The sequence below is a fragment of the Macrotis lagotis genome, chromosome 7, assembly GCF_037893015.1.
Source record: "Macrotis lagotis isolate mMagLag1 chromosome 7, bilby.v1.9.chrom.fasta, whole genome shotgun sequence".
NCBI lineage: Eukaryota > Metazoa > Chordata > Mammalia > Peramelemorphia > Peramelidae > Macrotis > Macrotis lagotis.
In genome coordinates this window covers 21,349,178-21,363,110 of record NC_133664.1, presented here as the reverse complement: position 1 = coordinate 21,363,110, position 13,933 = coordinate 21,349,178, and the positions used below count along the sequence as shown (strand labels likewise).

At 50.0% G+C, this 13,933-nt stretch overlaps 1 protein-coding gene across 1 annotated transcript in view; it reads right to left on the bottom strand.

Moving 5' to 3' along the window:
• The window catches only part of TRIM71 (tripartite motif containing 71), a 78,760-nt gene extending 70,272 nt beyond the window's left edge, over window positions 1-8,488 (bottom strand). Inside the window, exons 1-2 of the mRNA XM_074195203.1 lie at window positions 8,438-8,488; window positions 7,900-8,226 (exon numbers count right to left, since the gene is read on the bottom strand). Of these exons, the coding sequence (XP_074051304.1) occupies window positions 7,900-8,226; window positions 8,438-8,488 (378 nt within the window). The remainder of the gene's footprint in view (window positions 1-7,899; window positions 8,227-8,437) is intronic.
• Between the last annotated feature and the right edge of the window lie 5,445 nt (window positions 8,489-13,933).

The window sequence follows — 13,933 nt, the reverse complement described above, 5'->3', positions numbered from 1 at the left end:
AACGGGAGAAAAGATTGTTCCACTCTAGGTTTTGGGTCCCTGGTTCAAGGTCTGACACTGACCAAAGGGATCTGGTTGCCAAATTGCTCAAATGAACTGAATCATCTTCCTAGGGAAAGACTTTTCCCAATGGATCTGGAGATTCAAATCCTCAGATATTTACTGCCTGTGGGATCCTGGGCAAGTCACTTCACTTGTCTCCCTCAGTTTCCTCATCAACAAAATGAGAATAATAACACCACCTACCTCACCTCACAAGCTCACATGAGATAACGCTGCTAAAGTTCTTTGTTCTTCTGTGAGCACCCCTTAATATGCCATGGATGCTAGCTGGTATATTACCCTTCAAATGATCCTCAGAATTTACTATTCAAAAGAAAACTATTTTACCACTAAAAAAAAAAAAGGTCAAAACTTTGGAGAAGGGAATATTGACCTTGTTCTTTAGCCTATCCTCCCCCCCAGCTCCTTTACTTGATGCTTTTAGACACTCGATAAATGTTGAATTTATGAATCTTTTTTGTAAACCAGATGATGAATATTCAACACTAAATTTTTTTTTAATCTACAAATTGGTTGATTCCAAATTTCATCATTCCTTTATGAAGACACAAGGCCACAAAGCCTAATGTAGGGAATAGTTCAAAGAAAGAAAAACAAAGGCCAGTGGGATTTGGAGAGACAGTGGCCATTAGTGTCCAAACCCAAAATTGGGACAAATGACCTGATAAATGATACTTCTTTCCCACAGCTTCCTTCAATGTACACTTTGTCTCTGAACCAGGACCGTGCCAGGAAATCCCAGGCCAATGGTCATCGTAGCACTAGCACAAGATCCTCTTGGTTAGATATTTTATTAACTATCTTGGTTAGTAATAAATTCTATCATGCCATTAAAAGAGCACAGTGACTGGTGATGAGGATGGCGGGACTCATAGCTGTAAGAGAGAGCCCCAGAACGGCTGAGCAGTAACAAGAACCCCCAGAAATGGATCAGGGTTAGGACCCAATGCTCTCCTGGCTCTACTCAAATTTAAAGTAAGATCAAAAACATTTGTAGCTACAAAGAAAGCAAAACAAAACCAAAAAGTCAGGAAACTTTCTAAGCAGCATGCCTCCTGGGAGATGGGCTGCTCCTGTTCAGCTAGTCCACTAGTCCATATCTGTCCAGATCCCCAATTTCCAGGGGAAATTAAAGTCATTAAAGGCTTTGAAATCCAGACAAAAAGTAGGCACAGGATTCAACAAAACTCAACTTTCCAAGTCAACCACTTTGAGGCTGTGAGTATCTACTACAGTCTCTCCCCACATGCTCCTTTTATTTCTTTAACTTGTTTGTCCAAACTATTGGTTTGTCTATCAAGAAGGTCAGAGTCAGCAAGTGTTGGCTTCCATTGATCCACAAAGTCAATCCAGTGCCTGAAGGGGTATAGACAGAGCTACAAAGGGAGAGGAATTATGGAATACTGGGCATTCTCTTTGAGATAACCTAATTAAAAGAACCCTCTGACAAAAGTTTTATCCTTGAGAAAAATGGAGGATATCTGGTAAACCAGATAGTATGCTCTTGACTCAGTTTCCTTTTTTTATCATTTCAACACCTACATGGCTTACTTTTTTGAAAAGGATATTAACAAGGGGGTGATGATTAACCTTGATGGACATGCTTATTTCATCAGTGCAACAACCAGGGACAATTTGGGGCTGTCTGCAATGGAGAATACCATCTGTATCCAGAGAAAGAACTGTGGAGTTTGAACAAAGTTCAAGGACTATTCCCTTTAATTTAGGGAAAAAAAACAGGTATCTTATTGTCTGATCTTGTTATCTCTTATACTTAATGTTTCTTCCTTAAGGATATGAATTCTCTCTCATGACATTCAATTTGGATCAATGTACAACATGGAAACAAAATAAAGACTGACAGATTGCTTTTTGTGGGGGGAGGGAAGTAAGATTGGGCAAAAAATTGTAAAACTCAAATGGACTGAGAAGATAACTGACCAGTAGCTCAGGGATCCACCAGGCCATGTGATTGATCTCTTGTGGTTCACATAGATCCTCCCCTGAGAGCTAGCAGAGGCCTGGGAGGGAATTCCAGGCCAGCCTTTGCTGTGGTATCACATTCAAAACATCCCTTTATCCCCAAGCCAGGACCTAACATTTAAAATACTTTGTATGATGTTGAAAAGTCAAGGAAAGAGATTGAGAATGAGGAAGCCAAATCTGCCCAAGTCTTTGGAGAAGAAGTAAATTCTCTGAAAATTCAGAAAAGCTGAGTCCTTCTTCCAGTGCCTGCACAACTGGTGATTGGTTTTTTCTAATCATTTTTATGGCTAACAGAGCACATCAAATTCTAATGACCTTTTTAATGATTTTTTTTAACGTACAGAGAAAAAAATACCAATCTTAACAGCTTACTAAGTTTAAAGGATCTAAAAACCTACTTTTTAATTTAAAAGGCATTTTCTTTTATTCCTACTTAATTTTATTATTTCTTTTTTTTTTAATAAACCAACTTCAAGGTAATGTGTGATTCACTGTCATCACCAAGGCCAGGCACAATACCACCTCCTCCCGTCCACATTTCTATCATTATTTTGCAATCCAAATCATAAAATGCCGGGGAGAAAAGAGTTGGTAGCTTTCCACAGTGTCCCAGCTCAGGGTGCCCTATCCATGGGGGGGGGGGGGGGGGGAGCCAAATAAGTAGTGGTTCTGGAATGTAATACTAATTACTGCATAGCAATTCTAAATAATTCAAAGTCTAGGAAGATGTACATTAACTGATGCAAAGTGAAGAATCAAGAAAACCAAGTGTATGAAGCAGGCCATCATGTGAAGCAGAGGAAAACAGACAATGAGATTGTAACTGGACTAACAGGGAGAAAACAATGGCACTTCCCTCTCCTTTCTAGAAAGATTATGGCTATAGAATATGGCAGATGTAAGAAAAGGTGGCTTTGTTTGTTAATTTTGCTGATCAATTAAAAAACAATCTTTGCTATGAGAAAATGACAGAGGTGAGAAGTGTGGGAAATTAATGCAATGCAAAAAAATCTTGAAAAATTAGCTAACAGCACAAGGGAGCTTATAAAACTTAATCTGGCAGCACAGAAATCATAATATTAAGAAGCAGGGAAAAAATGGAAATTATGTAGGTACTCATCAATTGGAGAATGGCTGAGAAAAAAAATTGTGGTCTGTGAATGGAAAAATTATTTTACCATAAGAAATTCATAGAAACTCCTGTGAAGTTAATGTCAAAAGAAGTCAGTTAAGTGGAACTAGCACCACAGTTTACCCAAGGACTACAGGAAAATGAAATCAAAATCTAACTTTTGACTAAGCTTGGTCCAACAGAGATTGGTGGGGGAAACACAAAGGAAGAATGTCACAGATGTCAACCAGCCAGTTGGTTTTAACCAACTTTTAACTTTTTAAAGAAAAAAGTTCATTTTCAGAAGGGATATGATCTAGAAATGAATGCCATAAACTAAGATAGATAAATAAATAAAAGCTTACTTTAAAAACAAAGAGGACTCCAAATCTGCAGGGTAATAACCATTTTTCTCTTCAGTCCTCTCTTGGCTTCTGCAAAACCATATTAATACCCCAAACTGCTCTAACATCGAATCACTGAAATACAAGCACCTCAGGCAATGAAAACTGTATTTTCAAAGGCATTAATTTTGAACCCCATTCAAATTAATTTCTCCCCCCCATAAAGTTGAAAGGATGGGGGCAGAGGTCTGTGATCTTGTTCTGTAAATATGGAACTATTTCAACACGATTGATTGCCTTCTAATCTTCTGTATTTGTTTGAATGCTTTTAAAACATGGCTCTGAGGAGGCGTCCCCAGGCTTCAACAGATCACCATGGTTCAGATCTCAACTCCAATCTTTAAGTTCGGCAGGCCTCCATTCAAGATTGAGATCAGAGCCAAGGGGTAAGGAGACTACTCTAATGCAGCAAAATAGCTCATGCTGGACGGGAAAATGGAGGTATTCACAAAAGGCTGGACATTTAAAGCTGATCCCCGCCCGGGCCCTGGCCCCCACCCCATCTGGCTTACCATGGGAAAGGCTGCCATGTTCCACAGTGCCCTGGGCTGTGGGAGACAGATCTGTCATCTAACTAGGACTCAATGAGTTCACCCAGCAAACTTGCCTTGAGTGGGGATCCTTCTCGGCTGAAGAAGCTAATCATTTAGCCCAAGCTCACCCACTGGCCAACACCTTTTCAACAAATCTAGGCCAATCTTCTCCAATGAACTTTCCACCCCCTCCCCAGTAGCCAACCAGAGTTTTCAAGATTTGAACCCTGTTATCAATTGATACCAAGAAACCCTTTATAGAGTGAGAGAGTGACTGATAGAGAAGGGCATAAAGAGAAAGAGAAAGAGAAATAGGGGCAGCTAGGTGGCATGGTGGATAAAACACCAGCCCTGGAATCAGGAGGACCTGGGTTCAAATCTGGTCTCAGACACTTAATAATTACCTAGCTGTGTGGCCTTGGGCAAGACACTTAACCCTGTTTGCCTTGCAAAAAAAAGAGAGAGAGAGAGAGAAATGAATTCAAAAAAATGGCAACTTCTTTAATCATTCCCTTGGAACAACCAGGAGGGTCTGCAAATGGGAACACACACATTCCTAGTGGCCCACAGAGTGCAAAAAAGTACCTATCCTGAAAAAAGCCCATGAGGCCCATGGGTAGCAAGGAGATGCAAAGAGGCAGGCCCACCCAGGCTCACTTCATTTCAGTTGTAGGGAGCAAAATGGCTTCCCCAAGATGACCCCAAAGGAGCCCTCAGGAGCCACCCCACATTTGACTCTTAATGAACACGTGGGAGGAAGGGCCAACTCCATTACCCCAAGCCTGAACTTTCCAGAAATCATGTTTTGAAATTTATCAAAGAAAATACAGAAGATTACAAAGAAAAGTAATTACACTGAAATAGTGATCAAAATCTCAGGAAAAAGTCAACAAGGGTTCCCGGCCCCAGGTTAAGAACCCTGGATCCATGGTCTCTTAGGCCCTTCCCTACCTAATTCGAGGTCATGGGAAGAGTAATAATAATAATGGGCCCTGAAACCTGGTCAACTCCATTGCTCAGAACCTGGGATGATTCAAAATCTCTGTCCAGTTGGATCTGGAAGGGGATGAGGATGGCCAGGTTGAGCAATCTCTCTGGTCCAGTCCTGGATAGCTTAGGTCAACAGCGACTGTCCCTTCAGAATAGCAGGAAAAAAAACTTCGGAGTCACAGGATCTGGGTTTGAATCCTAAAGTCAATTTAACCTCCTTATCTGTAAAAAGGGGACAGGGGGCTGGGTGAGGCCCTCTCAGGTCTGGTGGAGGTTCCAGAGTTTTCCAAAGGTGAAAGATCAGAGTGGCCAAGCAGATAAAGCAGCGGCATGGGAGTCAGTAGGACCGGAGGTCAAATCGGACCTCAGACACTTCATAATGGCCTTGGGCAAGTCACTTAAGCCCATCGCCTGAAATAAATAAAAAAATTTTAAGAAAGGTGAAAGACCATTTGTACTACTAAAGCCCAAAGAGTATGGGGCAGGAATTCGAGGAGGGAAGACCAACCGGCAGGGATCAGCCGAAGGGAAGCCGGTCTTGGAGGGGCCATGTGGGAGCTCCGGAGGGAGTTTGCATTTCTAGAAAGCCATTTATTCTTGCTCTTTACAAGTCGCCCCCTCCCGCAGGGAGGCCTAGGGGGGGCAAGCCGGCAACCCTGCGCAGGTCAGGGGAAGTTTGGGAGAGGTTGGCCGGGCCCCCCAGGCTGCTCCCGGCCTGGCTACAAAGTTTCTCCGGACCGAGATAGCGATTCTTCAAAACAATGGCTCCCCCAGGAAGGGCCGCTTTCCCCGCGGGCCCGGCCCGGCCCGGCCTCGGCTAAATGATCCCCAGGACACATTCCAGATGGGGGAGGGGAGGAGGCAGGAAAGCCTCGGCCCCCACCCCACCCCAGGAAGTGCTGATCACCTCACTGATCATTAATTAACCTTCCTCATTTCTTCCCCAGCTGTAAAAGGCTTTTATTTGCCAGGGCCCCGGGCCCCCAGCCGCTCCAGGCGCCATAAAAAGGGCAGCAGGAGGGGAAGGGGGGAATCGGCATTTGGCCCCCGAGGACCTAGGGCTGTTCCAATGACCCCGAGATGCAGCGTTCATCAGGAGGGGCCCCACGGCCCCCGTGACACTAACCGTGACTGAGGCAGGGCCAACCAAATGGCTGGGGAGGGGGTGTGGAGACGGGGCCGGGGCCGCAGCTTCTTGGCTCCCTGCACCCTGGGGATCCGGGCTCCCGCATCACCAGCTTCCCCATTCCCATGATTTAAAGATAAAGCCTGGCTAGGGGACAGGCCCAGATTTCGCTGCTAGAGAAAAGCCAGGCCAGGCAGAATGCCTCAAGCTACCCAAATAAAATGAAGCCCCCCCCCCAGGGGCAAACCCCCCCTGCCCAGGAAGCCGGCGGTGCAGGTTAAGGGTCAAGCAGCCCCTCTCCCAAGGGAAGGGCCAGCCGAGCAGCAAGCTGCCTTCCATCGGTTTGTAATTACAGTCCCCAAGGCCAAGATTTAAGCGGCTCGCAAGGACGCCTCGCTCCAATTTGTCCATTCCCTCAAGTTCCCCGAGCCATCCTTCCTCCGCTTTCGGGTGGAACCGCGCGAAATGCCCCTCTTGTCCCCCAACTAAGGCGCCTGGGGGGTCCTCCGGCGGGGTGAAGGTCTCCCTCCTTGCCCTGGCACTCGGAGAGCACGACTCGTTCAGGGTCTCCCCGCCCAGGGGTAGGGCTAGGGCTTCGCTGGGGCAGCCAGGCCGCCAGTCCTACGAGGAGGGGGCAGGAGTCAGTCCCCCCCAAAGCCTCGGGCTGCATTTTGCAGGGAGATTAGAAGGATCCAGAAGAGACCCCCGGGGAGGGTGCGGGGAGAGCAGGGGCCGTCTTTCCGTCTTTGGGGGGCAGAGCACGGGCGGAAGCCGAAACGGACCGTCCGAGCGCAGAGCCGCCCCCGGGGCCGGGAGATGCGGCCAGGGGGCGGGAGGGACGCGGCGCCGGCTGCCCCGCACGCGGGGGACCCCGAGGGAGAGCCGACAACACGGGCTTCTGCGTACCAAGGTTTGGGGGCGCTCCCCCCATCTTTGACAAGTAAAACTGAAATCCGGAAGGAAGGCTCTTGCAAGGAGAACGGGAGAAATTGCCAACGAACTGCAGACAGAACGGTGGCGGGGCCGAGGGAGCCGAAGAAAGGCCCGGGTCCCGGGGAGGCGGGCTGCTGGGGGCGCCCCTGCGGCCGTGGGAACCGGACGGGTCACCCCCATGCCCTCACCTAGGCTTGCCTGGAGCAGAGACCCAGGTGCCCGGAGCCCCCCGAAACGCGCCCGCCCCGAGGAGCCCCGCCCGCACCCCGGACCCGAGCTGCGCTTTCCCCATCCTCGGGGGGCCCCAGCCGCCCCCGCCAGAGAAGCCGGGGGTCTCCGGGTTCTCGGGGGTGCAGGGCGCGGGCAGCCGCGGCCCGCCGCCGCGCCGCTTTGTCCCGGGCCCGGAGGGGGCGCATCCGGCCCCCCGATTCCGGGGGGAGCCCCGACTGCGCCCGGGGCCCGTGTCGGCCGCAGCGAGCTCGCCGCGTGGGGACCCCGCGCCCCTGCCCGCCGGCCCCCCCAGGCTGCCGCCGGCTTTGGCGGGGCCCGGGACCCCCCGCGTCTCCACGTGCGGGGCGGCCCCGGGCGGCTCCACGAGGGAAGCCAGGTGGGGGGCCCCGGGGGCGCGGCCCAAGCGGCCCGGGGCGGCACGTGTCCGCGGGCCCGGGGCGCCCGGCCCTGCCCCCCCCCCCCGGCCCCGGCCCGGTAAACTGAGGCGCCGCGGCCCCGCCCGGCCCGGCCCGGCCCGCTCACCTGGTCGTCGTGCTGCTGGCAGTAGGCCAGGCGCTCGGGGAACACGGAGAGGATGGAGAAGGGCGCGGCGGGGAAGGGCTGGGCCAGCGCGCGCGGCGCGGGGCCGGGGCCGGGGCCGGGGCCGGGGCCGGGCCCGGGCAGCCGCTCGATGTAGTGGTCCTTGGTGAGGCGCACGCGCTGGTGCGCGCGGACGCAGCTGTCGCACAGGTGCTCCTGGCAGTCGAGGCAGCGCGAGCTGGCGGGGCTGCCCTCGTCGCAGGAGCTGCAGCGCGCCTCGGCCCGGCTCTGCGGCCGCCGCAGCATCGGGGGCTCGCGGGCCGCGGGGGGCTGCGCGGCCGAGCAGGACGAGGAGGAGGCGGAGGCGGAGGCGGGGCCGGCGGGGGCGGGCGGCGGCGGGGACCCGGCCCGGGGCGGCGGCGGCGGCGGCGGCGGGGGCGGCGGCGGCGGCGCGCGGGCCGGGGGGGGCGGGCCGCCCGGGCCCCCCCCCGCCCCCGGCCCCCCCGCGGCCCGCGCTCGGGGGCGGCTCCTCCGCCGCCACCACGTCCAGCAGGTTGCTGAGCAGGAAGGTGGAGGGCGGCAGCGCGTCCATGGCGGCCGGGGGGGGGGGGGGGGCCGCGCCCGCGCCTGCTCCCGCCGCCGCCCGCGGCCTCGGCGCCTCCGGACGCTGGCGGCGCGGCGCGCGGAGACTGGGCAGGACGCGGCCTCCGCGGGCCGGGAGCGCCGGGGGGAGGGGCGGGGCGGGGCGCCGCGAGGCCCCGCCCCCGAGGCCCCGCCCCCTGCCCGCCCGGCCGGGCTGCGGCTGCCGCGGGGGGGGGGGGGGGCGCGGAGCGGCCGCAGCTGCGGGGGGGGGGGAGAGCGCGGAGCCGCCGCGGGGGGGGGGGGAGCGCGGAGCCGCCGCGGGGGGGGGGGGAGCGCGGAGCCGCTGCTGCGGGGGGGGCGCGGAGCCGCCGCGGGGGGGGGGGGGCGCGGAGCCGCTGCGGGGGGGGGCGCGGAGCCTCCGCGCGGGGGGGGGGGATGCGGAGCCGCCGCGGGGGGGGGAGCTGCAGCTGCGCGGGGGGGGGGCGCGGAGCCGCAGCTGCGGGGGGGGGGCGCGGAGCCGCCGCGGGGGGGGGGGGCGTCCTGCCTCGCCTCCCCGCCGCTGGGCCCTCCGGGAGCGCGGCCCTCCGGGAGCGCGGCCCCGGGCCCCGCGCCCCCCCCCCCCCCGCCCCGAGGCGTTCATCTCCGCGGGGCGCGTGGAGCGCCCCTGGCCTTTGTCACCTCCGCATTTCGGGTCCCCCCGCCCCCCAGTCCGGGGGCGCGGCGTGGGCTAGACACCCCCGAGGCCACTTCCAGGCCCAGGGGACCCCTGCGTGGATCGCGGGGACGCCCCATTACCCCCCCGCCGGGAAAGGGCCGGGATTTGGGGCGCGGACTTCCCCCGGGGTCCCCCCCCCCGGCAGCCTGGAGGCCACGCGTGTCACACGTGCACCCCCTCCCTCTGGTGTGTGGGGCCTTTCCCGTGGGAACCGGCAGAAGTTCCCGGGAACGCGCCCCCCGTGCTGTGAGGGGGGACCCCAGATACCAGACTGGGGGTGCCCCGCATCTTCAGCTGCCTAAGGTCGCAGCACTCCTGTGTGCAGAATCCCACGGAGCCCACGGCCGCAACCCTGTGGCTCCCTGGTGCCTCCTGCCCTTCCTCCTCCTCCTCCTCCTCATCCTCTCCCACCCTGGGGGGCTGCGCCTTTGGAGAGGGGCTCAGAGCCTCCACGGTGACACCAGTGGGATCCACGGCCCCAGCCCAGACAGCAGCACCCACAGCCCCGGGCAGCCGCGTGGGCACAGCCCCGGCCCAGGGGGCAGGAGGACCCGAGTCCAGATGCGGCCTCAGACACTTCATAATGGCCTCACTGTGGGGCCTTGGGCAAGTCACTCAACCCCATCGCCTGGAATAAAAACAGTAAACTAAAAACACAGAAGGTAAGCAGGCCCAGGTTGTGCCAAGGGCCCGCCACCTCCAAATTGGTGGCCGTGCACACTCCAACGGTTGTGCCATCGCCCTCAGAACTGGAAAGGCTCCGTAACTCAACAGGGAAGGTGGCTAAACCTTGGTCTCCCAGCAATAGGGGCTGCGGTTTTCCATGCATTTCTTCAACCAGGGTGTATTAGAACTGGGTTTCCTCAATTTTACTGCCTTTCCTCTTTTCTTTATTTTCCCGATTATCCCCAGAGCTTGCTTTGTCGACATTTGTTTGCAGATTCTTTCCTGCCTCCAGACTGGGATCTCAAAATCGGGGATTGGCTTCTGCCTTTTTTGCATCCTCAGGGCCAGCACACTGATGAGCGTCATGGGTGGAAATGAGATAATATGGAGAGCTTGACAGCGGCCACCTAAATGCTGACCTGTTATTGGGGACCTTCCCCGGGCAGGTGGTGGAAACTCAAAGATAAACCATCTCGTCTCAGAAAGTTCTGTTTGGGGCAGGGGGAACAACATGTACAGACCTAGCTGACAAATACAAAGTTATTGGGGCCGGGGAGGCCTCTGGATTTCAGAGCCCAGGAAGCTAACTCAGATCTGCTCCTTTACATGATTTGAAAATAACAATAAACACAGAATCCTTTTGAGTTAAAAACTGCTGAGGGCAAGCAAACTCACTTGGTGCTGCCAGATCCACATCTTTCTCTGCAAATAACATCAAAAAGAGCATACGCCTTCATACTTGTAGATTTACACCCATAACATACAACATTGAGTCAGTGGGTAAGATGGGCTTCCCCCCCCCCATTAAACAAAACCAAGAAGAAAACTTGGGAAAAAAGATTGGTCAAAGGAAAGGTGGTCCTCACCAGAACATGTTTGGGAGGACCTGCCAGCTAACTGCATTTTTGGCTATTCTTGCCCAAAATACCAATATTTAATGATGGGAAGCAAAAAAAAAAATCCCTCCCCCCCAATGAAACTTAAGGACTCAGAAAATAATTTTTAAAGTAGATATCAAAAGCTGAAAGCATTTTATTTTGGTGACTTTGTTTTGAATAAATGATAAAGGAGAAAAAAAACAAATAAGGGAAAGAGTTGTTTTTTAATTTTATGTCTTCTCAGGAACAGCAATTTAGAAGTTTCTCGTAGCCAGAGGCTCTGTGGTGTGAGGGGAGGAAGAGGATGGGAAAAATCTTCTTGTACCCTGGGAGATCCAAGTCCCAGCTTTGCCTTAACCACTCTTAGGTTGGAATTCTAGGAAGGTCACTTAATCTCAAGTCTCAATTTGCTTACCTATACAAAGGAAATTCTAATCCTTGAACTTCACAAGGTCATAGGAAAGTAAAAGGACCAAGTCATCATGATGGCACCACTACAATAACACCTGAATGAGCCTTTCTTCAGATATGCAGGAAACTAAGCACCCAAGTTACCTCTATGACTGGTGACAGATAAACAAGACAAGAATAGGACTGATCTCAAGTGAAATATGATCCAAGCAGGGTTTAGGTTTTCATTATTAAATTTTAGCTTAATTTAATTGATTGATTCATAACTCACAACTACACTTTTTAAAATTATTTTACTGTCCATTGACAAATAGGAGTCTCCCCCCACCATGTATAAATCAAGAGTACAAAAAAAAAAAGAAAATAGGAATTAGAAACATATGACGAAAGGAACAAAAATAAATTCCACCAGGAGGTGATACATGATTGTTCACATGCTTGTAACTCTTTCCCCCTGCCTTTGCTGCTCTTCAAAATTAATGTTTTTCCCCATTACCCCTATCCCCATTGAACCAAACTTTTAAAAAATAAACTTGAAAAATAAAGTTCTTGATACTTGGTTGCATAGTCAAGGAAAAAAAATCTCCATATCAGCCATGTCCAAAGATGTAGGTCTTTTTTTGCATCTTAAATTCATCACTTCTTTCCAGAGGTGAAAGACATTTTTCATCTTCCTTCTTTTGGACTCATAATTTATCATTGAGATGATTAGAGTTCTGATGTCATTCAACGTTAGTTTTCGCTATAATTTATCATTGCGTAAATTGATTGGTCCTCGAGTTCTCAATCTTCATAAGTTCATAAAGGTCTTCCCAGTCTCCTCTGAAATTCGCTATTTCATCATTTCTTATGGCACAATAATTCCATTACATTCATATATCACAATTTGTTTAGACATTTCCCAATAGAACATCCACTTAGATTCCAATTTCTAACTGCAATAAAAAAGAGTGACCATAAATATAATTGTATGTAATAATTGGCATTTATTTAGTGATTTATTGGTTTGTAAAACACCTTATTATCCAATTTTAGCCTCATGCCAACACTGGGAGCTAAGGGTTATTATGATTTCCATTTTACAGACGTGGAAAATGAAGCAGAGATGAAGTGACTTGCCCAGGATCACACAGCTAATAAGAATCTAAGGCAAGATTTTTAACTCAGCATCTACAAATAGATCCTGTTCCTCTTTCTCTGATCTCTTTGATGTATAACTGGATAGTGAAAATTGGTGGATTAAAGGATTTCCACATATTGTAGTAACTTCCGAGGCATAGTTCCAAATTACTGGACAATTCAAAGATTCACCAACACCCTAATATGCCTATTTTCCCACAGTTCCTCCAATATTTGTCTGTCATCTCTGTCAGTCTAAGTGTGAGGCAGAACTTTAGAGAAGCTTTAATTTACATTGTTCCAATTATTAGTGATTCAGAACATTTTTTGTTTCATTTGGTTATTGGTAGTTTGGATTTCTTCCTTTGAAAACCATTCATATCTTTTGACTGTTTATCTTTTCAGGAATGTCTCTTAGCCCTATAAATTTGAATCTGTTTCCTATGGATCTTCAATCTGAAACTAAAAACACTGCAAAGATTTTGGTTTCTTTTTTAAAAAACTGTTGAAAAAATAAAGGATTAAAAGGGTTTTTTTTTCATTATTTCATTATTTACTGGTTTGGGTTGGGCTAAACCCTTTAAATTTTATATAAACAAATTTGTCCATTTTTATCTTGAAAAAAATTTTTTTCATCATTTCCTGCTGCATTGGTTTTGATTGTATAAAACCCTCTGTATAAAATATATAATCAAAATTGTCTGTTTTTATTTTGTGTTTAGCCATGAACTTTTTAAAGTATAGATCCCAAAGAGAATTTCTTCCTCACTCCTCTAAAGTGTCCCTCAGTTATATTCAACTATAAATGTAACCAAGAGCTTTTCATTTAAAAAAAAGATTTGATCTCTCTTCCTGAGCAACCCACTGTGACTTAAGATAGATATGATTCTGAACTAAAATTCAGTCTTCATGTCCAAAATAACTTCAAACTTTTAATTAGGATGAAAAAAATTGGGGAATTTACAACGAATAAAATTCAAAACTTACCTTCAAGAAGAGGGAAAGGTGGGGTGGCTAGGTGGTACAGTGGCTAGAGCACCGGCCCTGGAGTCAGGAGTTCCTGAGTTCAAATCTAGCATCAGACACTTGATAATTACCTAGCTGTGTGACCTTGGGCAAGTCACTTAAGCCCATTGCCTTGCAAAAAAAACAACAACTAAAAAAACTTAAAAAGGAGGGGGAGGTGTGAGAGGTCCAAGAGCACTGCAATACTACTTTATAAATTTGATCAAATTACCTTTTTCCAGCTCATCCCAACTAATGAATATCCAGGGGAAGAGGGAGAAAGAAGGAGAACCTTTCAGGTGTATCTTATAACCACAACAGGTGATGAGAATATTTCCACTGTATTGCTAGTACCTTATAAACCAACTTTTGTTTTAGTAAATGCTTATTTTAAAGTCAAATCTTTTTTATGATAACCAGTTCTAGGTATTTAACATTCTTTCTATCATCTTTAGAACAATTTTTTTTTTCCCTAAAAGGGCTCAGCTTTTCCCTTGCCTAATTTCTCAGGTTACAGGATTATAACTTAACTCCATTACTGAAAGCATTCATTTGCTTTTCTATCCAATCCTTTAATTATTCTAAGGTACCATTTATTTTGATTCTGAAATTCACCTTTCACCATTGGTCCTCAGGGTGTATTCTCCTAACTTTTGAACCC